The sequence below is a fragment of the Callospermophilus lateralis genome, chromosome 7 (genome assembly GCF_048772815.1).
Source record: "Callospermophilus lateralis isolate mCalLat2 chromosome 7, mCalLat2.hap1, whole genome shotgun sequence".
Classification (NCBI taxonomy): Eukaryota; Metazoa; Chordata; class Mammalia; order Rodentia; family Sciuridae; genus Callospermophilus; species Callospermophilus lateralis.
In genome coordinates, this window is record NC_135311.1 from 90,105,879 (window position 1) to 90,130,205 (window position 24,327).

The window sequence follows — 24,327 nt, forward strand, 5'->3', positions numbered from 1 at the left end:
CAGCAGCATTGGATAATTTCTTCCATCTTTTTCCCCCTTCTTCAAGAAACACAACCTTTTAACATCCAGATCACAAGTTCAGGGAGTGTTTCTTTTCTTTTCCCTCCCTCCCTCCCTCCCTCCCTTCCTTCCTTCCTATCTTTCGGATTTATCATGCAAAGACTTTATTTGGAGACGCTATGCTATTGTACGTGAGAAGATGGTGAGGAAATCAAGTGTCCTAGTTCACCTACATCATTTCTTCCATACTACAATCAATGAGGGCTTTGTGCTACAGCACTGAAGGAGAAAAGTGAATTGCAGATTACGTATAGTATATAAATTTATAAAGCTCATAAACAAGTGAAGGGCATATTTGTGGGAGCTATATGTGAGGAGGGCAAACACACAACCTGGGATAGAGGTGCCATGTGCAAAAGAGACTTTCATGATGAGGAAGGTGATGGTTTACTGGGGTGGGAAAGACTGAAGCAGGAGCACTTCAGAAACATCTCACTTTGGAGGAAAAACGTAAGTCTTTATTGAGGCTACTTGTGGTTTGGGATATCACTGACATTTAAGTGAAGAGCTGAAAAAATAGGTGGTTGGAACATGAGACTTAAGAGAATCAAGTATTTCATGGAGGAAATAGCTCCCTTTCCCTACTGCAATGAGCCTGTCGGATTTATGTTCTAGATGGAGTGCCTAAACCAGTTTTGGCTACTATGACAAAATGCTACAAACTGACTGGCTTAAACAACAAATATCTATTTCTCACCTTTCTGGAAGGAGGAAGTTCAAGATCACAGTTCTATGAGCTCTGGTGTCTGGTGAGAGCCCCCTTCCTGCTGTGTCCTCATATGGCAAACAGAGAGAGTGTGAGCTGTTGTTTCCTTTTCTTACAATGGCACTGTACCATTTATGAGGGTCCCACCCTCAAGATCTTACTACTTCCCAAGGGTCCCACATTCTAATACCATTACAACAGGGGTTAGGTCTTCCACATATGAATTTTTGTGGGGATATAAATATTTAGTTCATAGTAGGGAGGAAAACCACCAGATTCCCTTTGGATTTTGCATTTTATCTTCGTGTTACCTCCCCTGGGAATCTTTCCCTGGCCTTCCAAGATAAACTGTAATTGCTTCAGCCTGAAATTCTGACTGGTTGCCATTATGTCCTAGTACCTGGCATAGTTCCTAAGACATACACATTCTATTGACTATGTAGAAAAGCATATATTCTCTTCAGTGGTTTCTGTTGAGAGGGATTCCTGAACAAACATTGCTTTCTGTTGGGGTGGTCACCATCTGGTCAAAAAGCTGAGCAAAAGTGTTCACTCTTCCAGGATAAGTGCTAATCTGAGAGGAGACTCAAAGGACTGAAGAAAAGGGAGTAGGGATGTTTGCCTCCAGCAAAGATTTTTGCATGTTAGTCCCTTCAGAAAGGTCAAGAACCATTCATTCTCGTGCCCTTCAAGCATTAGGCAAAGAGACAAGTAGGATGCCAACCAGTTTGGTTATAGTTAGTTTAGGGGTTGACATGCTTATGGCCCATGGGCTAAAGCCAGTCTGATGTCCATTTTTGTATAATAGCAAACTAATAATGTTTTTTACATTTTTAAATGGTTGAAAAATATCAAAAGAGGAATCTTTCTTATATATATTTTTAGTTGCAGATAACTTTATTTATTTTTCTCTGTGGTGCTGAGGATCGAACCCAGTGCCTCACACATGCCAGGCAAGAGCTCTACTACTAAGCCACACCACCAACCCAAGAGGGATCATTTTTAGTGACAAAATTATGTAATATTTCAAATGTCAGTGTCCACAAATAAAGTTTTATTGGAATCCAGCTGGGTCTCTTTGTTGACAGTGTCAATAATGGCTTGCACGCTACAGCAGCAGTTTAGTAGTAGTGACAGAGACTATATGGCCCATGAAACTGAAGATATTTACTATCTAGATCTGCTTTGTTAATTGTCCATAACAGAGTTGATTAATGCCAAACATGTAAATAAGACTTTTAAAAAATGGAGAATGAACAGATAGAAACATACTGGCAAGATGTTCCAAAGAACATCTTATTCATCATTGTGGAGACTTCTACTGGGTGTTCTGAATGGTGAGGGATCACCTTCCCCAGCACCTAGCATATTCTCATGTTTGTCTGAACACCTCTAAGCCCAGATTCCAGAATGTACTCCCTTGGAAGGGAAATACAGTTGTTCACTTCCCAGTATCAGGTCTGTTTTGATGGGTATTGATTTGGGAATTGTTCTCTTAAACACAGGAAAGTGGTTTCTTTATTTCTACCCTTTACTTAGTGGTCATTTCTCCTTAGAGGAGTTGAACTTAATAACAAAAGAAAGGTCCTTATGGAGTGAAGAACTCCCTCACCCTGCTGAAATGAAGTAAGGAGCTGCCCTGGTCACCAAGAGACAGTAGGTTCCTCTCCATTTGGGGAATTCAAGATTACAATCATTCACAGTTTTTGAGAGTACCTAAAAAAAGCTTACTAGTAATTTTTTTTTTAATGCCAAGTTATATATGAGTACACATTTAAAGGGTTAAAAGGAAGAAGTGTTAAAAAAAATTCACACCTTTTAGGTTTACATCAGTTGGTGTTTCATAAAGAAACCGATACAGAAACTGTGGTAAGGGCCGAAAACCACGCGGCTTGGGGCAAGAACAGAGACCCTACGACAGCCCCCAGAAAGATTGAACACAGAAAAGGGAGATTCAGATGTGGAAAGGAAGCCGAGGAGCTGGTGAGCCTGTGTCTCAGAGCTCGGTTTCTCTATGAACGATGCAGTGACTTTGATAAGGGGCCACCTGGGTTCAGCTCACTGCCACTGGCAGCCCCACCACTGTGACCAGGTGCTGCTCCTGGACATGATAATGGTTTATGATTTCGGATATAAGAGTTATACCACCCTGCCTTGAAGTTTTAATTGAAGAGATAAATGCTTTCAAAAAATAAGAATAGAAAAATCTTTTCATACCTCTCTGATCAAGACCAACATCACAAGATTTTTTTTTCAGAAAATGAGAGGTAATTCATTATCATTTGTTGGATGAATTAATTTAAAAATATCTTTAAAACAGAGAAATGTACTTAGTATAAGGAGAAAAGAAGACTAAGATTATTCCACAAATTATATATTAGGTATAATATTCTGTTAATAGATCCCCTGTCAGACCTTGAATGCCATTGGAGCACCATTCACTAAGTGTCATCAGTTACCAAAAGCCACCAGGGGCTTGAAGAAAACTAGTGCAACATGATCACAAGTCTATTTTACATGTACACATATCCACGAGTCTCACAAACAAGCATTTAGGTTTTCTCACGTTAATATCATGAAAGAGCTGAGCACAGTGGCTCACGCCTGTCATCCCAGCGGCTCAGGAGGCTGAGACAGGAGGATGGCGAGTTCAAAGCCAGCCTCAGCAAAAGAGAGGCGCTAAGCAACTCAGTGGGACCCTGTCTCTAAATACAATACAAAGGCTGGGGATGTGGCTTGAGTTCAATCCCCGATATCACACCCCCACCCCCAAAATCATGAAAGCTCCAGATAATAAGCAATAGACTATATACCAATAATTTTCCTCTGAACCAAATTTACATAAATTAGGAAAAATTCTATACTATATCATTAATTGAATGATGCTTTTTTTTTTTTTTTTTTTTTTTTGTCACTGGAAATTGAGCCCAGGGGTGTTTTACCATTGATGTACATCCCCAACCCTTTTTATTTTTTATTCTGAGACAGGGTGGCATTAAGTTGCTGAGGCTTGGCCTTGAATCCTCCTGCTTCAGCTTCCCAAGTCACTGGGATTACAGGCATGTGCCACTGTGCCAGGTAATTGAGTACTTTCAAAAACTAATATTTAGATGATAATTTCTTGTATCTTCAAAGATTTGTAATATTATTAATTTTTTTAAGTTGTAGGTGGACACAATACCTTTATTTTATTTATTTATTTTTATGTGGTGCTGAGGATCGAACCCAATGCTTCACATGTGCTAGGCAAGCACTCTACCACTGAGCCACAACCCCAGCCCCCAAACCTGTAATATTGACATAAAGTTTATGTAGGCATTTTTTTCTTCAAAAAGATGTTTGCTTACACTTCAAAAAAATTGCTTCTCCAATAATCACCAAAAAGAAAAGTCTAATAGACCGAAAAATACATTTGCTGTGTTTTTCCCAGCTGTGGGTGGTGTGGTGGTGCTTATCTGAGCACTAAAGATCAAAGGCTTGAAAAAGTGCTGCACTGTATATTTGGAGGAGGAAGAATTGCTAGATATTACATTTTATTTTAGAATATTATGTCTTCTGAGCCTACCTTCTTTCAAGCTTTTAGTATGGCTCATAGGGGTCATTTCAATTTTCAGAGGATCAAAAAGATAAATGTATCAAGGTTAACTATAAAGGAATGAGGTTAATTACTGGGTACAGCTTTGTGGAATAAAACAGAGTTACTAAAATAGGACGAGAAATAGATATAAGTCTAACCCAACATTACCGAGTCACAAACTTGTAGCCTATGGGACCAGTGGCAAAAAGACTTGTCTAATGTAAAAAATTTCCTAGCAATATAAACATTGATCTCTCTGGACACTTAAGCTAATGTCAAAATTTTCTTTTTAAAAAATATTTTTTTAGTTGTTGATAGATCTTTATTTTTATTTATTTATATGTGCTGAGAATCGAACCCACTGCCTCACACATATCAGGTAAGTGTGCACCACTGAGCCCCAGCACAGCCCCAAAATTGACTTGTTAGTTAATGCAATCATACTTTCTGATTCAGTACAAGTGCCTCAGAGATTCTACTCCAAGGGAATCATCACGCCTCCTCTTCCCATGTTTTCCTCCTCTCCCTTCTTTTCCCTCGAACACATACCTTCTCCCACAGGTGTGTGCGCTGTCTGTGATTGGCTCCAATCACTCCAGCTTCCTTTAAAAAGATGTAGCTTGGAGGAAATCTGAAATTCATATTCTGTAAGTGGTTTCAGATCCAGCAAGTCATGTCTTCCTCTGGCATTTGTGACATTAACCTTGAATTGGACAAGATTTTGCAAATTGAGAAATAATATTTGTATATTATGGTAATACTTGTCTACAAGGTGTAATAATCTAATCATGGTAATAAGCATGTACATCCTTTCAAACATTAATCATTTTTAGGTGTTGAGAATTCATCAATTTTTTTTTGAGTCATGTGAACTGTATCATAGATTTTTTTTTTTTTTTTAAGCAATAGTCATCCTACTGGGTTAGAGAAGAATCAGAAGAAATCTCTTAGCTGTGCTCTGGTGCCCTTATTGAACTCCCCTTGCCCTTGGCCCTCCCCAGTGTCTAGTGACAGACACCACATATTCTTACTCATTTTTGGAAACTAGTAAGTTAATCTTGCTGAAGAACAGAATTTTGCAATGGTGGAACAAACAACAAATAAGTTTTTTTTTTTTGTTTTTTTTTTTTTTGTACCAGGGTGTTATGGTTTAGATATTAGGTGTCTCCCAAAAGTGCATGTGTAAGACAGTGAAGGAAGGTTTAGAGGAGAAATGATTATAAGAGCCTTAATCAAATTAACTGAGTGGTAATTGAATGCAGGTAAGGTGTGGTTGGAGGTGGTCCCTGGGGGTGTGGCCTTGGGGTATAAATTTTCTATCTGGAGAATAGTCACTCTCTTTGCTTTCTGATCATCATGTGAGCTGCTTCTCTCTGCCACACTCTTCAGCCCTGTTGTTCTGCCTCACCTGGAGCTCTGAGGAATGGATTCTGCTGTCTGTGGCTTGAGACCTGTGAAACTGTGAGCCCCCAAATAAGCTTTTCCTCCTCTACAAATGTGCTGATGAGGTCTTTTACTTGCAGTGGTGAAAAAGCTGGCTACAACACAGGGATTGAGCCCAAGGTGCTTAACCTCTGAACCACATCCCCAGCCCTTTTTGTGTTTTATTTTGAGACAGGGTCTCGCTAAGTGGCTTATGGCCTCACTAAATTGCTGAGTCTGGCTTTGAATTTACAATCCTCCTGCCTCAGTCCCCCGAGTATCTGGGATTACAGGTGTGTGACACTGTACCTGGCAAAAATTTTTTAAAGTGATGGTTAAAACTAAATTACATAAAGAATTATAACATAAAAAAAAGAAGCCAGGCCAAATGACCCTTTTTATAACTGCATTACTGAACATACATGACCTGAATCTTGAATAATAGTTTCCCCCTTAAAAAACAAAAATGAAATCTCCGGGAACTAAGAACTCATCTATTCACATTCCCAGGAAGATCCTGAAGTTAGCTAGAAAATGACTAACAATTCAAAACTTTCATTTTCAAAAAGCCCTGTAGAAGTTTCTACACTAGAGATCATTTTTTATTGGGTTAAAATTGGTATGTGATAAAATGTTTTAACACAGACACAGAACTGGCTTCAAAAAAATTTTTAATTATTTTACATCTTTTGGGTATCAGCTATATGTGAAACTGATCCACTGTTAGTATTATAAATCATTATCTTTTGCAAAAATTCTGGAAGAAACCATAATTCTATCCTTTTTATTGCAAAAAATGTAATGCCTAATATTATATCAAATTGTAGGCCTTTTCTTCATAATAGTTGGTTTCACATAAGCCTCTGTGGACATTGCCTAGTTATTCCTCTTTCCAATATGTTTTTAAAAAATGTTAAAAAGTAATAATGGATTAGGGAATGAAAGAACAAAGAGAAATAAATTCTTTACTATAAATTGTAGAAATTTAATATTGGTTTATAAATTCCTGTGGCTTAAAAAAAATTCATGACTATGACCCAAATGTTTGTTAATAGAGATGCACATGACTTTCTGATGGATCACAGGTGTGTACTCTCAGGCTAAATATTTTTGTTGTTGTTGTTTTTTTCCTTTGTGGTACTAGGGAATTGAATCCGGGGCCTCTCATATGCTTGGCAAGTATTCTGCCACTGAATCATACCTCACCCCTAAATATTCTTAAACTCCATATTTTGCTGATATGATAAGACAGAGGTTTGTGCAGGGATACTAAGAACATTGTAATGTTTTCTCCCTTCCCCTTGAAGACCATTACCATATTCCAGGACTTGCTGTTACTGGGCCGGTATCTGAGACGACTGAGTAGCACCCACCCCTCATCTCTCCATCGAAGGGTACATCTGCTCCCCAAAGCATTTGAACATTTGATTCTGATGTCCCATGGAGGAAGAGGCCTCACTAATAACCAGAACAAACAAAAAAGTGTGATTCAGGCTCCATGATGAGAAATTGCCTCATATACTGACGCAAACTATAAAAAAATAAAGTTGGTTTCTCCAAATTTAAACTTCATTTTTGGCAAGTAGTGCAAGTATCAACTCCACTTAATCCAATGATTAAAGGAAAACCAATGTTCCAAACCTGAAAGATTCTGTGACTAAGAAAACAACGTAGCTAGTGGTGGTTGCTTAAGGAGGAAGAATGCTGGTAGAAAAATTTATAGCAGTGAGATGGAGGGAGAGAGGAAAGGACAAGGAGAGAGAGGGTAGCTTAGAGATGAATGGTCTTGAAGCCCGGTACAGTGGTGCATGCCTGTACTCCCAGTGACTTGGAAGACTGAAGCAGGAGAATCTCAAGTTCAAGGTCAGTCTTGGCAAATTAGTCAAGCTCTGTCTTAAAACAAACAAACAAAGAAAAGAGATGAATGATTTGTGTAAAGTGATGGGAAGTGGGATGGGGAGAAGTATGGAGGAAAGTTCATGGTCAATGTCTGTGATCAGTCTCATGGTTAGCAGCATTTATGCAAAGAGGTGCCTTGGGAACAGAGAAGAGTGAGGTGGAGACTTCAGACAGGCCAGAAGCCCAGTCCCACCTGGGATGGTTAGAACTTGGGATGCCTGAGAACTGCCTCTGATTGAACTGGGCCAATGATATTTGCTCAGATACATGCTGGGACTGGCTTATGCCAGTAACCACACCGATGAGGGGAGTAGAAGCTAAGTATTCTCAGAGCAAGATGCGTTTATATTTAGATAAATCTTATTTGTAGTTTGCTCTCGTCCAGCCCGTCTACTTGTAGCCAATCTGAACAGTGGGATTAGCCATAGAGATAAAAAGAAACCTCTGCCTAGAAGGGCCTCCCCAGAGTTTCCTGAATGAGCTCCTGGGACCCTCTTTTCAGTTGATGGGATTACTGGCAATAGGTACTTTCATGGGGTTTGAAGTCAGGGACTCATTTCTCTAGTAAAGACAATAAAAAGATCCCATTTGGCATAGCCATGTGGCCCTTACACTTGAATAAAAGTAATTTCTATCTTTTACCTATGCTTGGTAAAGGCACTACTGGCCATTTCCCATCGACCTCTGTCAAAAGAAGCTATCCGAAAAAGATTTGAGTGATTTAAAAAAAATAATAATTTCCATGTTCCTCACACTTATAAAAAGTGAAATAAAACGTACCTATGTCCAGGAATGTGAATGTAGATGGAAATGAAGAAGAACTTCCAAGACTGTTGGTGGCAGTAACTGTGGCCATGAAACTGGATTCAGATAACTCGGGGGATAGCCTGATTCCAAGGTCCAAACAATTACAATTACTGCAGTGCTTCTTTCGTGTTAAATTTTTTGGTCCATTTAACCTATAAACAGAATAAAATTGTGGTTAGCAAGATACTTTATGTGTTCTGTTCAAAAGATAAAAAGGTTCAAACATACAAAATTTTAGACAATCTTTTCAGGTCAGTCTTATTGTTAGGGTATACACTATAGGAATATTTATGTTCTATTCCTATATTTCTGTTTTCTCTCTTCATTGGTAGAACTTTTTTTTTTCTTTTCTGGATATTTATGTAAATGAGTGTATGTGTCTACACTGCCAGAATTCCCCAAACCCTAGCCATTATCTTGGCTCCCCCCAAGCAGTTACAACCATCATCCAAAGGATCTGTGGCCACCTCAACATCGACTGCACAAAAGTGACAGCTCCCAGCACAGCAGTGGACAGACCAGAGTCCTGGCCCCACTGTCTTTCCCCATCTCCAACTCATTCAAGACAAATGGGTCTTGGAAAGGAATATGGAACCTACTCCAAGAAATGGAATCTCCCCAGACTCTCTTCTCTTGTGGACTCTCTCACATCAGCCAATTCTGCTTTAAAAAGAAATAAATTCCTCTAAGATAATGAGAAGCGACCATAAGGAAGTGTCTATTTATACATCATGGTCCCAAGAGTCTGTGACTCCAAAGGAGAAGAAAGGTATTTTATAGTCAGTCTAACCATATTTGAGCAGGAAGTACACCCCTAACTTGGCCTCGGGTTCCCTAACAAAACCTCTGAGTTAGAATTCAGACCCAAGATGTTAGGTCTCAGTTCAGATGTTTGCGACAATTTTTTTTTTTTTTTTTTTTTAAGAGAGAGTGAGAGATGGAGAGAGAGAGAGAGAGAGAGAGAGAGAGAGAGAGAGAGAGAGAGAGAGAGAATTTTTTAATATTTATTTTTTAGTTTTCGGCGGACACAACATCTTTGTATGTGGTTCTGAGAATCGAACCCGGGCCGCACGCATGCCAGGCAAGCGCAATACCGCTTGAGCCACATCCCCAGCCCTGTTTGCGACAATTTTAATTGATGAATGATAGAATTTTATTCTTAAGCATTTAATTGTCTTGAGGTATCTGTTGCTGCTTCTCCTGGCGATATCATAAAACTGATGATGTTGCTAAATGTCATCTAAGAGAGGACCTACAAAACCACTGCAAGAGCAGTCATGAGCTGGAGATGTAGCTCAGTGGTAGAACATTACCCCCATGCAGGTGGCAAAAACAAACAAACAAACAAACAGCAACAAAAACCCCAATCTCACTCACTGTAAAGTGAACTTAGTATATATGTAAGTCTCTTGTCCTTTCTCCCAGGTACAGGCCACAGTCCCATGTTCTCCCTTCTGTGTACAAGTTAAGTTTTGAGGCCGCTCTGGAGCAACTTTAAAAAAAAAAAAAAAGAAAAGAAAGAGTTTAAGACATTATATTTGAAATATAAATCACATTGCTATTATTTGCCAACAAGATGATAATATCTCCCCCAAGTCTCATAAATCCAGATAAAGCCAGTTTCTGTCAAGTTCAAATCTATCCCATTTGAATATTACCATCCTCATTTTATAAAAGAGGAAACTAAGACTTAGGTGGACTATCTGGCTCAAGTCAGCAAAATTATGAAATGGGGACTGGGGATATGGCTCAAGCGGTAGTGAGCTCGCCTGGCAAGTGTGGGGTGCTGGATTCGATCCTCAGCACCACATAAAGATGTTGTGTCTGCCGAAAACTAAAAAATAAATACTAAAAAGTGTTCTCTCTCTCTGTCTCTCTTAAAAAAAGAATTATGAAATGGCAGGATCAGGGCTCCAGCCCAGTGGTGGTGGACATGTCCAAGCCTTTTATCCCAGGTTCCACCATTTTGCTTAACAGGTAAACATCCACTTCCAGCTATACTTCTCCTGGTGATGATAAGCTAACATTACTAGAGTGGTGCCGATTCAATATTAGAAACCTATGAAAATTAGGACTATCTTTCTCCACTAACATGAAACTGGTTGCAAAGACCTCTACCCACTTGCACTAGTCATGAGCTATGCTACCTGTATCTAATTTCTGCACTACATTGCTTGAAGCACTTTATGTACATTTACAAATTAATTTTTTAGGTATATAAAAGGTTCTCTCTGAGGACCTTTCACGGGCCAGGCACAGTGTTAGCTTCGAAAATACAAAGGTGTATAAGACAAGCATGGTTCCTTCTACTGCAAAGAAGGTATTTTTAAATGAAGTCATTTTCTAATCAAAGATAGGACTCAAAATTGGAGCTTCTCAGACTCAATGGAGGTAAGAGAAGAAACTTTAGCCCATCATCCCACTCTTCCTTAATTACTGAGACCCACACGTAGATAGATGCTCTTTTTGGGTGAGATAAAAGAAGCATACTATGGAAGCCCTAGATAGTGCCTGCCTCTCCAAAAGATGTGATTGATGAAATAAACATCATTTTTGTCCCTAGCACCCAAAGACATGGCACAGTAATGTCCATTGTGTGACCTTGGACAAGGTACCATCTCAGAGCTTCAGTTTTGTTTTAAAGGGGCATATAGCTTTATTTACTAAAATAAAAAACTCTTTTCCTAAAATAACAGACTTTTTCTTATATATATGCATTTGGATTTTATATATATATATATATATATATATATATATATATATATACAGACACATTCAGTGTATATAAAAATTATGCTTGTATATAAAATATAAATATATGTTTATGCTTATGTGTATACCTAGACACATAAATGTAAATATTATGTATACAGATATGTGTATATACTACATAAATATATATTCATGAATATACATGAATATACAGTATGTGTTTATATATACAATGTACACATACATCTATACACATTACTCATGTCTGAGCCATTTGGAATACTATTAACTTTTTGTCTTGGAATTAGTAATTCATTATCTTGTTTTTCTATTTGTTTCCTTATTAATACAACTCTCGGGCCAGTTATCTGAATCACTTCAAATATTCAGATGCATTGGGACTTCTATGCCTTCTTCTTTCTTGACCTAATTACTTGTGTTGGTGGAGTGTATCCTCCGACAGTTTTCTGCAAAAGGGTGTGTGGAAGGAAATAGTTTGAGCATGGTTTAAAATGTCTTCATTCTGCCTTCAGGTAGACTGCTGCTTGGCCTGATGGAGGATTCTAAGTTGAAAGGAAATTATCACTCAGCACTCTGATGGCAGGGCTTTATTTTCTTCTATGTTCCAGTTTGCTGCTGTTCTCTGTGGCCTTGAGTCATTTCTGATATTGCATAGAGTCTATTTTTCCTCTTTGGAAAGTATAGAGTCTTCTTTTTGGCTCTATTATGCTGGATTTTCACAAGGATGCACTTACTGGGGATCTATTTTCATTCATCCTTCTTGATTGATTCTCAAAGGGTTCATACATTCTGGGAACTCTTATCTTTCAGTTTGGGAAACTTTCCTACACTATTTTTCTGATGATTCCTTCCTCTCTTTCTCTTTTGGAAAGTAAAGTCTATAATTTTCATAAGTTACGTTTTCTTATTTTTATATTTTATCTCTTGATCTTTTTGTTCTACTATCTAGGAAGAGACAATCTCAAAGGGTTTCCTTTCTGCTTATCTTCTTTTTTTTTTTTTTAATTTTAGGGGAGCGTTTTCTGTATATTTCCTTCTTATAACATCATACCTTTGTTTTGTTCACAATATTTTCTCTTAATTTGCTAGGGGTATTAAGAATAGTTTTTACCACTTCTGACTACATGTTATCTCTTCTTCTTTGTTATGGTTTGTTCCATAAGTTTGTTTTGGTTTCTCTTCTTGTTAGATGTCTTCCTCCGATCCTGGTATTTTTGACCATATATATGAGTGGGACACTGCAGCTCTGTGTTCAGTGGGGGCATTTGATGACTCTGGGTTTCACTCCATCTGGATTTAGGGGAAGAAACCTTGTTGTCAATGTTTTCAGGCATTTTCTCGTGGCCTGGTCAGATTTCCTAGGAAAAAGATTTTTAAATCTGCCTGAAGGAGGGTTCAGGCTTGAAGAAAGCTGTATGCCAATATGCCTCTGATTGCTGGGCTTTCCAGGCTGAGTCTTCTCATTCAGCAGCTCCCCAACCCCAGCCTCCAGGCTCCAGTGCTGCAAGCAGCACCTGTCTGGCTGCATGAAGCTGGGAAGGACTCTGGTACCCAAAGCACTTTTCAAATAGATTTACAGTCAAATCTTCTATTTTTAACCCTACTTTTACTTTCCCTTCCAGAAGTACATGGTGTCAATTTCTGAGTCTTTCCCCGAAAATGGTGTCTGCCTTATATTAGGTTGCAACTTTTCTGCTGGCTACCTGTGTAGGCTAACTGTTATCATTGGTCCATCTCGTTTTCAACTTCAAAATTTTAGTTTTGGTGTGTCTCCCCTCCCATCCTTTTTGACCTTGAGGAGTTGTGCTATTGGAAAACTTAATAGCATCTTGGCTTTATTTCAGGGGAAGAGAAAGCAAATACTTGTGCCCAGTTGCCATTTTTGCCCTTAAAGACCTCCGAGTCTTTTGGTGAGCCAGTAAGATAAAGAACGTGGCACTTTACATAATAAATAATCAACTCCTACCCTTCCTATAAAAGAGGAAACTCATCTTAAAGACAATGGCTTTCACCCATAGAGTAAGTCAACATTTTCAATGTGAGTTCAGTGGATCAGGAAATCAAAATGTCCCTTAGCCCAGGACTGTCTTTCCAGGGGAAACTGGACAAAATTCTCCTTGATATAAATGTATAATAACTGATGCCAAGGAAAAAGCAGCTATCAAAGTCTCTGAACTCCTATGAACTTACAATAGAACTCACCATAGAAGACGCTGTCAGAAGATTAGGGTAATTATTATTTTTTAAAACCCTGCTTCATATGGGAAATAAAATTTTAGAAAAACAACTTTCAGAAATATCAACAGAGAAAGCAAGAACCCATGGTCTTTTATTTATTATCTTCATTTTCTAAGTTCAATCTTCTGAGGTTAAGCTTGTGCACTGATTGCTCGGTTTCTACACAATTTGAATGAATTCTGGGCAGTAGAGAAACCAAAGCATGAGAAAAAACTGGGAAGAAAATGCTTAAAGATGGTTTGCCTATTCCTAGTTCTGAAAAACCTGATGATAGACCCCTGAGGATATGCAACATACAATGGACTACCCCTTACCACAAAAAGAAAATAGGCTGCTTACTCCCTCACCAGATAACATTGAGCTGACTATATTGAGTGAAACCAAAATTCATTGTGTCTTTTCTTGGGATGACTTGCATACCCAGAGTAAGGTGTCACTTCCAGTCAATCCTTCTTCTCAAAAGTGCTAAACTTGCCCAAAGAGCAGCCATTTGATTGTGTGGTTTACACTTGAGCATTGCACATGCAACATTCGGCAGCACCACCAAACTTAAGTGAACCATGAGAGATACTCTTTACCACCTTCCTAGACCTTCTGATGCTGCAAACTGTCACATACATATGTTCCCATACACTGGCTGGAAAAGTAAAACGTGAAAAGGGTTTGCAGCACTCTAATCTATGAGAGCACAGCTATGAAGTGGAATGAAAGTGCTAAGTACATCCGAAAGGTACTGTCAAAGCTGCGGTAGGTCTACAAAAAAGAAGAAAATGCCACCTGGAATTGATATTGCAGGGCTGAGAACGTCTAATGCAAATATGCAACACTATCTGGTAAGATGGTGAGTTACTCGCGTGACAGATGCTCTGAGAGAAGGGAGGTAAGAAACAATGGTTTTTTCTTTTCCTTTCCCTTTTTTTTTTCCCCCTCCAGTGTTGGTGATTGAACCCAGGGCCTTATGCCTGCTACAGAAGGGCTCTATCACTGAGTGACACCTTAATCCTCCAATGGTGGTTTTTGTTTTTTTTTTCTTGTTGTTGGTACAGAGGTTTGAACCCAAGGGTGCTTAACCACTGGGCCACATCCCCAGCCCTTTTTAATATTTTATTAGAGACAAGGTCTCATTGAGTTGCTTAAGGCCTTGCTAAGTTGCTGCGGCTGGCTTTGAACTGTCGATCCTCCTGCCTCAGCCTCCCAAGTTGTTGGGATTACAGGTGTGCACCACCACGCCTGGTTCCAAGAGTGTTTTTTGAGAAAAAATATAATTTTGTCTATGGTCAATGCACAGCTACCCAGCATGATGCATGCATGAAGAAGAAGAGTGCAACTGGATGAAACTGTGATCCTAGTGCAAGTCACTTAAGTGCCATTATGTGCCTGACATTGGAGTAAGCACTTCGCATATAAGGGTCATACAATCACTGCAACCATCCTACAAAGTAGGCATTATTATCTTTATAGCACAGATAGAGGAACTGAGACTCATGAAATTTAAGTTGTGTAGGGGTACATGGTTCATAGTAGGGCTGGGATTCAAACCCCACAGACGGACCTTCTACTGCAGGACTGTCAATGGTGAGAACACATGGTCAATACATACATGTTTTGAACAGGTGGTCCTGAACTGGAAGAGAAGCATTGAACTTAGTTTATGCCTCCTCTCCTCCAGTGATCTGCCTGGCCATTTGCTTGGTCATCTGCTCAATGCTTCTGATGGCTCTCTAGGAAATTGCCTGGCAGCAATCATATCCTCATAGGTCACAGAGAAGAGGTTTCCACCTTTACGGGAAACCTCACTGAGCTCTGTATCACTGCCTTTATGACATGGGCTGTGTCCCTAAAGCTGGGTCATCCAGCCTGCTACAGCAATTCCTAGTCTCATGCCTCTCACCTGCCACTCCAGAGCTTCCCTGAAATCCCTGAGGCACAAGTGCCACGGAATCATTCAAAGTCCATGCATACTCACTAGCTTTCCCCATTGGACCTGAGTAGCTGCAAACTGCAGCTAAGTGTTTGCTGGCTCACCTTGTGCCTGTAACTCATGCAGCAGATGCCAACTGTCACATCTCAGTTCTTTCCTCTCAGCAGCTTCCTGGAGGAAAGCAATGAGAGCCAGAAGTGCAGGGGAGTTGATATCCTATGAGGTAAACTTAGATCAATTGGAGACAGTTAATTTCTTCTTTCTTTCCCTTGTCACTGTATTTCCCTATACACTTTCTGGTGATGTCCCTAAGTGACCACAACCAGATGTATTTTCTGTTGAAGCCATGGCCAGCTCAGGAATATCACTACCTTGTGCCCTTATGCACCACTGCACAATGATATTTTGATTAATGATGGGCCACATATATGATTTCCTTAGGGAAAGGAAAAGAAAAAAACATCATCATTGCCTAATGATGTTGTTTGTACCCATCTTACTCTATGTGACTATATGTTGGCTTAATGATGAAATCAACAAATGACAGATTTCTCAGAATTATCCCCATTGTTAAGTGACACATAAATAGTATTGCTTTTACTCATTTTCTGGCTCAATTCCTCATTCTTGCCTACCTGAGACTGTACAACTCCCCTTCCCCTTTGAAGTGTTAGCATGTCAGATTTGCTTCAGGCAATTTTCTAGAGATCCCAGTAAAAGGTTGTAAGTATGATCATGTTTTTTTTTTTAACCTCTGATAAGTACAATGACCAGTGTCAGGGGTGAGCATGGATGGAAGGACCACGTTTTAGGTACTAAATGAAGAGGGGAGAGGTGCTATGCCATGTGTCATCCACCTGAGTTGCTAAGGTGAAGCAGATACACCTCTCCTGTATTTTGGAGGTTGCAACTTTGAGCAAATGTTCATAAGAAGGCACGAAGACCCAACTGCAGAAATCCATTTTCCTACCATTAGAGTCCAGGGACAATAGGTAAATAAATGGTCTTAATGGTCAGACACAGATGAGATAAAGAGAGAGAGGTAGGTAGGAAGGGAAAGTAAGAAAGAAGGAGGGGGAAAAGAGAGAGAAGGAGAATCTTATCAAATAAGACCCCCGAATCTACTGATTTCTAGACTTCTCACATCAAGATGTTTATATTGGCATCAAGATAAAATATTTCATGTGATAGGAGAAGAAAGAATTCGGTCTTGTGTTTGGATTCTGCTTAACACATGACAAACACCAAAAGATCACCTATTTTTAGGAACTCAGAAAGGAATGCTCACCACCAACAAGGATCTCTGCCCCACATACTGGAGTCTCATAACTTCTCCCACAGGCAAGTCTGCAGAGAAACAAGGTTGAACCAAGGGAAAGATCTGTGACTTGAATACTGACGGAACGACCAGGGTAGTGACCAATCTTTTTGTCTATCTTGTAGAGGACCAATGTGTTCAATCTGGAAGAGGGTAAACAATCTTGTTTGGGTTTCAAGGAACATGAAATATTGACAGTTGATCCATGTGAAATTATATCGGAGGGCTTCACAGTAACATCTCCTTTCGTGCACACATCTGCAATAAGATACAAAAGCAATACTTGATTGACAATAACAGGCCCATTTCGAAATGGACGGTTGCTGCAATCCCAAAAGCAGGATAAAATTAAACCTAACAGATTACAGGAATATAAATAACCTATATCACTCTAGCAGTATTGGTAATGCACAAGAGTGCAGGAAGCAACCATATTAAAGTCTAACAGTATTTAAATTAAAACATTCATCCTTCTCAAAACAGTAATACTATAATCAAAACTACAAATAGGAGGATAGTGAGAAAGTAGAATTGGAAGAACATTCAGGAACACAGTTCCAGGAAAACCCAGCATCTCGTGTATGTAAAAATTTCAGACTACTAAAGAAGGCTTCCCAGAATAAATTGCATTTGTTTTCATCACTATTTGTGATTTATAATGCTTACTTCAATACTCATACTGAGAGAGAGAAAAAAGACAGGTTTAAAAGACTATTGCAAACTTTAGGGTCATATTTAGGAATAATTCTTCTCTTGCTATATTCGTGGTATAAAATAATGTGTAATCTGCAACATTATTTTATAACAAAGAGAAAACATTCAAAGGCTCTGGTGTGTTGGGAGTTGGCATCAAAGATGGAAAGTGAGTGTTACCATGCCATATTTTGATATTTCTTCAAGATGTAAGACCCTGGAGTGGATGAACTTTTACCTGAGACAGCTAATATAAACTTCATGAATGTATTCCTCTTCTTAACAGAGTTCTCTATACTGTTTCCTACATTCCACATGCCACATTAAATGCTTATTAAAACATGGAGGTCATTTGCTTTCCTCAAGAGGCTTATCATTGACAAGGTTCAATTTAAAAACCTCAGAAACAAAGATTCACCCTGAATTTTCAGGGATGATATAAAGCCTCCATTGAAAATTGTCTTTTTTTTTTTTTTTTTTAAGTAACTGTAAGAATGCTTGGGTCAACTACCATAAATAGGAACTGGTAAAGAACTTTTTTTTTTTTAATTTTTTTTTTAAATAGTTTTAATTGTAGATGGACACAATACCTTCATTTTGTTTATTTAGTTTTTTATGGGGTGCTGGGAATAGAATTCAGTGCCTCATGCATGCTAGGCAAGTGCTCTACCACTGAGCAACAACCCCAGCAAGAACTTATTTAAGTCAAGTAAAGAAAATACTGAAAATTCTTTTTATTTTTACTTGCAAAGCTAAAATGGAGTCTCTCTTTTTCTTAAATCTTATTCGTATGTTTGGTCTTGGTTTCTTTGATCTTCTTTGATTCTAATATGCCAGAAAGCTGAAAATAAACTCTTATTAAAAAAGCAGAGAAAATGCCAGCCATTTTTTTTAGCATAACTAATCTATCCATAAATCCCCTCTGTTAAAATATACTGTAAAGTAAATCATAAATTTACGAAGACCAGTTGGGTTTTCTAGCCGGGTTACCTAACTACTTTTTAAAAAGAAAAGGATATGATGGGACTCTTACATTCATCATTAGAATAAATCGAATTGGGCTGGGGATGTGGCTCAAGCGATAGCGGGCTCGCCTGGCATGCGTGCTGCCTGGGTTCGATCCTCAGCACCACGTACAAAGATGTTGTGTCTGCCGAGAACTAAAAAATAAATATTAAAAAATTCTCTCTCTCTCTTTCTCCCTCCCCCACTCTCTCTCTCCCACTCTCTCTTTAAGAAAAAAATAAAAAAGAATAAATCGAATAAAAAAATATATACTGCTTATATATAATACAGAATCAGACTTATCCATTTAAATGACAGAAAAGGATTGACTATAAAAGACCGTTACCAGTACATTTACAATAAACACACAGGTCATCTGTAACTGAGAATTTAAAACCCAAATCTTTCTGAATATAAACTTCTAGACATATCTTACCAATGTGTGCTTTAATCAATAGCCACATGGTGAAAAAAACAAGTTCCAAAGAGCATCCTCTAAGCGTATGTGCCATCAACAGTCGACTCTGCAATTCAATCCTGTGCTTTTCCTTGTAAAAGAAGACAAATTCATTCATGTCAAACACATTCAGAAAATACCGGAACCAAAATCATTCAGAATAACTTAAAGCATCACTTCATTTTTCAGCATTTTGTTAAGATTTTGCTTGCCGGGGCTGACACTATAGCTTGGTGACAGAGCACTGGCCTAGCATGTGGGAGGCACTGGGTTCAATCCCTCGCACCACAGAAAAATAAACAAATAAAATAAAGGCATGCTGTCCATCTGCAACTATAAAAAAATAAATTAAAAAGGATTTTGCGTGTTATTTTAAGAAATGAAGTCTACCTTCAAAATTAGTAAACTGAAAATCTCAACCACTTAACAACCCCATCTTTTTTTTTCAGTTTTTTTTTTTTTTGAGAGAGAATTTTAATATTTGGATTTTTTTTAGTACTTGGTGGACACAACATTTTTTTTGTTTGTATGTGGTGCTGAGGATCGAACCCGGGCCGCACGCATGCCAGGCGAGCGCGCTACCGCTTGAGCCACATCCCCAGCCCAACAACCCCATCTTAGGGAAGCTTCTTGGGGTCAGCAAGGGTTGGAGAAGGAGCTTGCCATCTTGGTGGGCTCCACCTGTTATAACAGGAGACCAAAGACTGGCTGCTTATACACCACAGAGATTTATTGTTCTTGGTTCTGGAGGCTGAAAAGACCAAGATAGAGGTGCCAGAAGATTCACTGTCTGCTAAGGACACACTTTTCAGTTTAGAGATGGTGCTTTCCAGTTGTGTCCTCATAAGGTAGAAGGGGCAAGATTGTGTGTTTAGCCCTGTGACCTAATCACCCCAAAGCCCCACCTCCACTTTGGGTATTAGTGTTTTATATGAATACATGGGGGGCATAAACACTTAGACCGTAGCACTGAACTTTGGAATCCCTTAGAACTGGGTTTAAATACTTTGAGACTATGTGCAAGTTATGTAACCTGAGTCTCACACAAAACTTGTTTCTTTTCCAAACAGGGTTGCATCGTCATCATCGTTAAATGGAATAGTTTGACTAGAGAGAATTTCTAATCTAGTCATGGGATTCAAAACAACAGTAGAATAAAAAAGGCTCATGAACCAGGCATAGTGGCACACACCTGTCATCCCAGCAACTCAGGAGGCAGAGGCAGGAGGATTGCAAGTTCGAGGCCAGCCTCAGCAACTTGGCAAGGCTCTATCTCAAAACAAAAAGTAAAAAGGGCCAGGGATGTAGTTCAATGATAAAGTATCCTGGGTTCAATTTCTAGTACCCGCCACCACCACTACCACCAAAAGAAAAAAAAAATGTTCATAACCATCCAGGAACTTAGTAAAAGATTGATTTCTTTGGCAATAAGAAAGGAATTTCAGCAGTCTAAAGGGGGTTGTTTGGGTTTTCTATAGAAGCTCAATTTTACTTGTTCACTTGTTTATTGTGACTTATTTGGCTGATTTTATTTTATCCTTACTTGCTGGGGATTGATCCTAGGACCTTGAACATGATAGGCAAATGCTATGCTACTGATCTACATTCCCAGTCCTTTCTTCCTTTAATTTTATTTGGAGACAGCATTTGCTAAGTTTTCTAGGTTGACCTCAAACTTGAGATTCCCCTGCCTCTACCTCCTGAGTCACTGGGATCACGAGTATGCACCACCATGCCTGGAGAGTGTTTTTACTTTGAATGGTTCAGAAAATGTAAGCTGTTGACTTCTGATCTGTTCTCAATTCAAACGTAAGAAATGACTCTACTCGTCTTAACAAATTCTCTAAATTTTTATAAAAGTGGGCCTCAAATTCATAATGTAGGCTTGAAAGTTCTGTGATATCGTCCACTGGGAAGTTGCCAACACAAATACTCACCTCTTATCCCCAGGCCTAGAAAATGTGCCAGAATATTTGGGAGAGCCTCAGAAAACATCACTGACTCATCCAGATTGATAGCCATCTTTCAGGTACTAGGTACCCAGTATTGATGGCCATCTTTCAGGTACTGGGTACCATGTTAAGCACTAGAGGCACAGCATTCCTGCCCTGGTGGGATTCTAGAAAAGTGCCTCTTGAACTCCTCCACCTATCACCTAGTTATCGAGCAGGTAAGACCCTAGCAATGTTGGCATTTCCTCAGCAGTCTCTCTGCCTGCTCTTCTTCTTCCTGATTTTTAGCTGTGGAGAATCTCAGCACACTCAGAATTATACATATATACTTTTTTTTTTCCCCTCTCTCTTTCGACTTTCTCCCTAGGGGTGCTCCTCTGGATAGCCTCTATGAGCTGAAGATTGTCTGATGTAGATCTGCAATCAGACTGCTCCCTGAGCTTTGGTTTTATGTTCATTTCCTTGGCTTCACCTACTAGATATAAAATAGTCTTCTCAATACTAAGTTCAAGTCAAAGTTTTGCCTCCCTTCTTCAAATCAGTTCATCCCTCAGCTTGTTATATTTCAGCAAATGTCATCCATGCCTCTAAGTTGCTAAAAACTCAGAAGTCATCTTTGGTTCCACTCTTTTTGTCATCCTCTTCGATTAAACCATTACTGGTTCTATCAACTGAACCTCAAAAATAGGTCACAGTTTAATCCACTTTTCTGCATGTTTACTCTCCCCATCCTAATCCAATCTGCTTTGACATCTCTCCCCTAGAATACAGGAGCCCTCTAACATATCTCTCCAGTCCATCCATTCCCTTAGGTAGCCAACTACCTTTTTTTTTTTGATATTTATTTTTTAGTTTTTGGCAGACACAACATCTTTGTTTGTATGTGGTGCTGAGGGTCGAACCCAGGCCGCACGCATGACAAGCGAGCGCGCTACCACTTGAGCCACATCCCCAGCCCAGCCAACTACCTTTTAGAAACACAAATCTGATCATGTTACCCATTACAACCAACACCATTTAAACACCTCCAATGTGTCCCTATTGCTAATTAGAATAAAATCCAAAGTCTTCACCAGCCACTGCATGGCCTTCCTGCTCCCCATCTTTTTCTTTCTTCTCTCTCTCTCTCTCTCTCTCTCTTTTTATTTTTATTTATTTATTTATTTTTGTGGCGCTGGGGATTGAACCCAGGACCCTGTGCATGTGAAACAAGCACACTACCAATTGAGCTACATCCCCAGGCCCCTGCTCCCCACCTGGCTACCATAATCCACTCTGCTTTTTGCCTGGCTCACTCTGCTCCCTTCACACTAGCCTTTAGACTCTTCCTTATCTAATATAAGCTCTTTTGCTGCCTGGGGGACCGTGCCCTTCCTTGTACCCTGCCAGAATCCTCTTCTTCTGCCAATTGACTTACATCCTTCAGATTTCAGATAGCATCGGAGCCCCTCCCTGACCACCTATCCCTCCCCTGCCCAGACCCTCCCTGACCAAAATGGTCTTCCCCATCTATTTGCTACTTGTCAAATTTTTAAAATTGATACCTTGTTTCTTTAATTACTTGTCATCTATCTTCTCTATTAGAATATCAGCCATGAGGAGAGCAGGAATTTTGAATGTCTTGCTCATGCTATATACCAGCACTTAAGGTGGGAAAATAGTAGTACCAATAAATATCTACTGAAAGGAAGAAGGGAAAAAAAGGAAAATGAGCTACAAAAAAATCTCTGTAAACATCCTTGTGGCAGAATAACAGCTCACCAAAAGGTCCACGCCCTACTCCCCAGAACCTGTGGGTATTTATTTTACCTGTCAAAGGAACTTTGGACATGTGATTAAAGTTCAGGACCTTGAGATGGCCGATTATCTTGGATTACCCAAGTGGATCCACTCTAATTGCACAAGTCCTTAGAAGTAAAACAGGAAGGAAGAACGGGGCAGACAGTTATGACATGAGAACCTCCCCCACTGAAGGAAGGAAATAGGAACTGAGAGATCTCACAGACTCCAAAAGCTTTGGATGGATCTCAGTTTACAGACACCATAAAATGTGTTTCCGGTCTAAAATGTTTGAGAATCTTAGACCAAAATCAAAATCTGCTGGTTTCCCCTTTCTGGACTAAAAAGTTCATTGTCATGGCGTACAGGGGCCTCTGTGAGCTAATTCCTGACTTCCACATTCACTACCACTCTTTGCCAATACTCTAGTGTCTGGTGACACAGAGATTATAGTGCCCCTGCCCATCTCATGCCTAGTCACGTCTCTGTGACTTTTGGTCATGCTGTTTGCCTCACCTTTTCAGCATTCTTAAACAACGAGTTCTAATCATCCAAACTCAATTCAGACACCTTTGTTCACTCATTCATTCAACATATAGGTATGGAGCCACGGCTAAAGTTCAGGGGCTCGGGATACAGAACAAGATAGGTGGGAATTGGTACTCATGTAAACAATATTTTGGAGTACAGAGACAAAGAGATCAGTAACAAATAAGTTCAGATGGGAAGAGGAGAGAGAATTGAGAAGAAAGAATCTGGTCATAAAAAGTGTTTCTAAGAAGTGAAGCTTGAATTAACAGTGGTGCTGGCCAAATGAGTTTCAGAAGAGGAGAGAGAGAGAGAGAGAGAGAGAGAGAGAGAGAGAGAGAGAGAGAGAGAGAGAGAGGTGTGAGTGTGGAGACTGGAGGCAGAGCTGAGAATTAGAAATAAGGACTGGCTGGCTGAGAAAGGAACAGTGGGGATGTTTGACATGAAGTAGAAGGAGCCAGTTCTGCCAGGGCTTGTTTGACGTGAAAGAGAGACTACTCTCTCAAATCTGTAAGAAACCACTGGTGTTTAATTAGTGGTTTTACTTCTTTATTTAGTTGAGAGTGCTACAGGATATGGATTATATAGGACACATGCACACATGACTCTGGACTCCAAGTGTGGGGACCAGAGTAGAAGCAGGCAGACCAATTAGAACAACTGCAGAGACGCAGGTAAAAGGATGGTAATGTTACCTCAGACATAGCTGTGGACATGGGAGGTGGTGTGTTATGTTAAGTCACAGGGGTTATGGTTCGGATGTGAGGTGTCCCCCAAAAGCTCACGTGTAAGACAACACAAGAAGGTGCAGAGGAGAAATGATTGGGTTGTGAGAGTCTTAACCCAATCAATGAATTAATCCCCTGATAGGGATTAACTGTGATAACTGAAGTGGTGGGGTGTGGCTGGAGCAGTGGGAAGAGGGGGACGTGGTTTTGGGGACTATATTTTGTATCTGGAGAGTCGAGTCTCTCTCTCTGCTTTCTGATCACCATGTGAGCTGCTTCCCTCTGCCACACTCTTCCCCCATGACGTTCTGTCAGTCACAGCAGCAAAAAAGCTGACTAAAACACACGGTCAGACCTCAGGAAGCCATACTTACGTCTTCAGGTGAGACTGAAACCTCTCCGCCTCCTGGCATCCTCCTGTCTTAGCACCTGCTATATTAAGCAGAACTAATTGATTTCAGTGTCTGTCCCTCCATTATCTTGCAAGCTCCTCAGGGGCAGACG

The 24,327-nt window shown here is 39.6% G+C and overlaps 1 protein-coding gene across 4 annotated transcripts in view; it reads right to left on the minus strand.

The window, feature by feature from the left end:
• Positions 1–18,891, minus strand: part of Il12rb2 (interleukin 12 receptor subunit beta 2) — a 71,676-nt gene extending 52,785 nt beyond the window's left edge. For 3 of the 4 annotated variants that reach the window (XM_076862315.2, XM_076862314.2, XM_076862312.2), the window contains exons 1-6: positions 18,816–18,891; positions 16,652–16,939; positions 9,849–9,963; positions 8,445–8,623; positions 7,081–7,223; positions 4,893–5,046 (exon numbers count right to left, since the gene is read on the minus strand). In XM_076862315.2, the coding sequence (XP_076718430.2) occupies positions 4,893–5,046; positions 7,081–7,223; positions 8,445–8,623; positions 9,849–9,963; positions 16,652–16,939; positions 18,816–18,891 (955 nt within the window). The remainder of the gene's footprint in view (positions 1–4,892; positions 5,047–7,080; positions 7,224–8,444; positions 8,624–9,848; positions 9,964–16,651; positions 16,940–18,815) is intronic. The other variant, XM_076862313.2, reaches the window with a different exon arrangement.
• Positions 18,892–24,327: the final 5,436 nt, after the last annotated feature.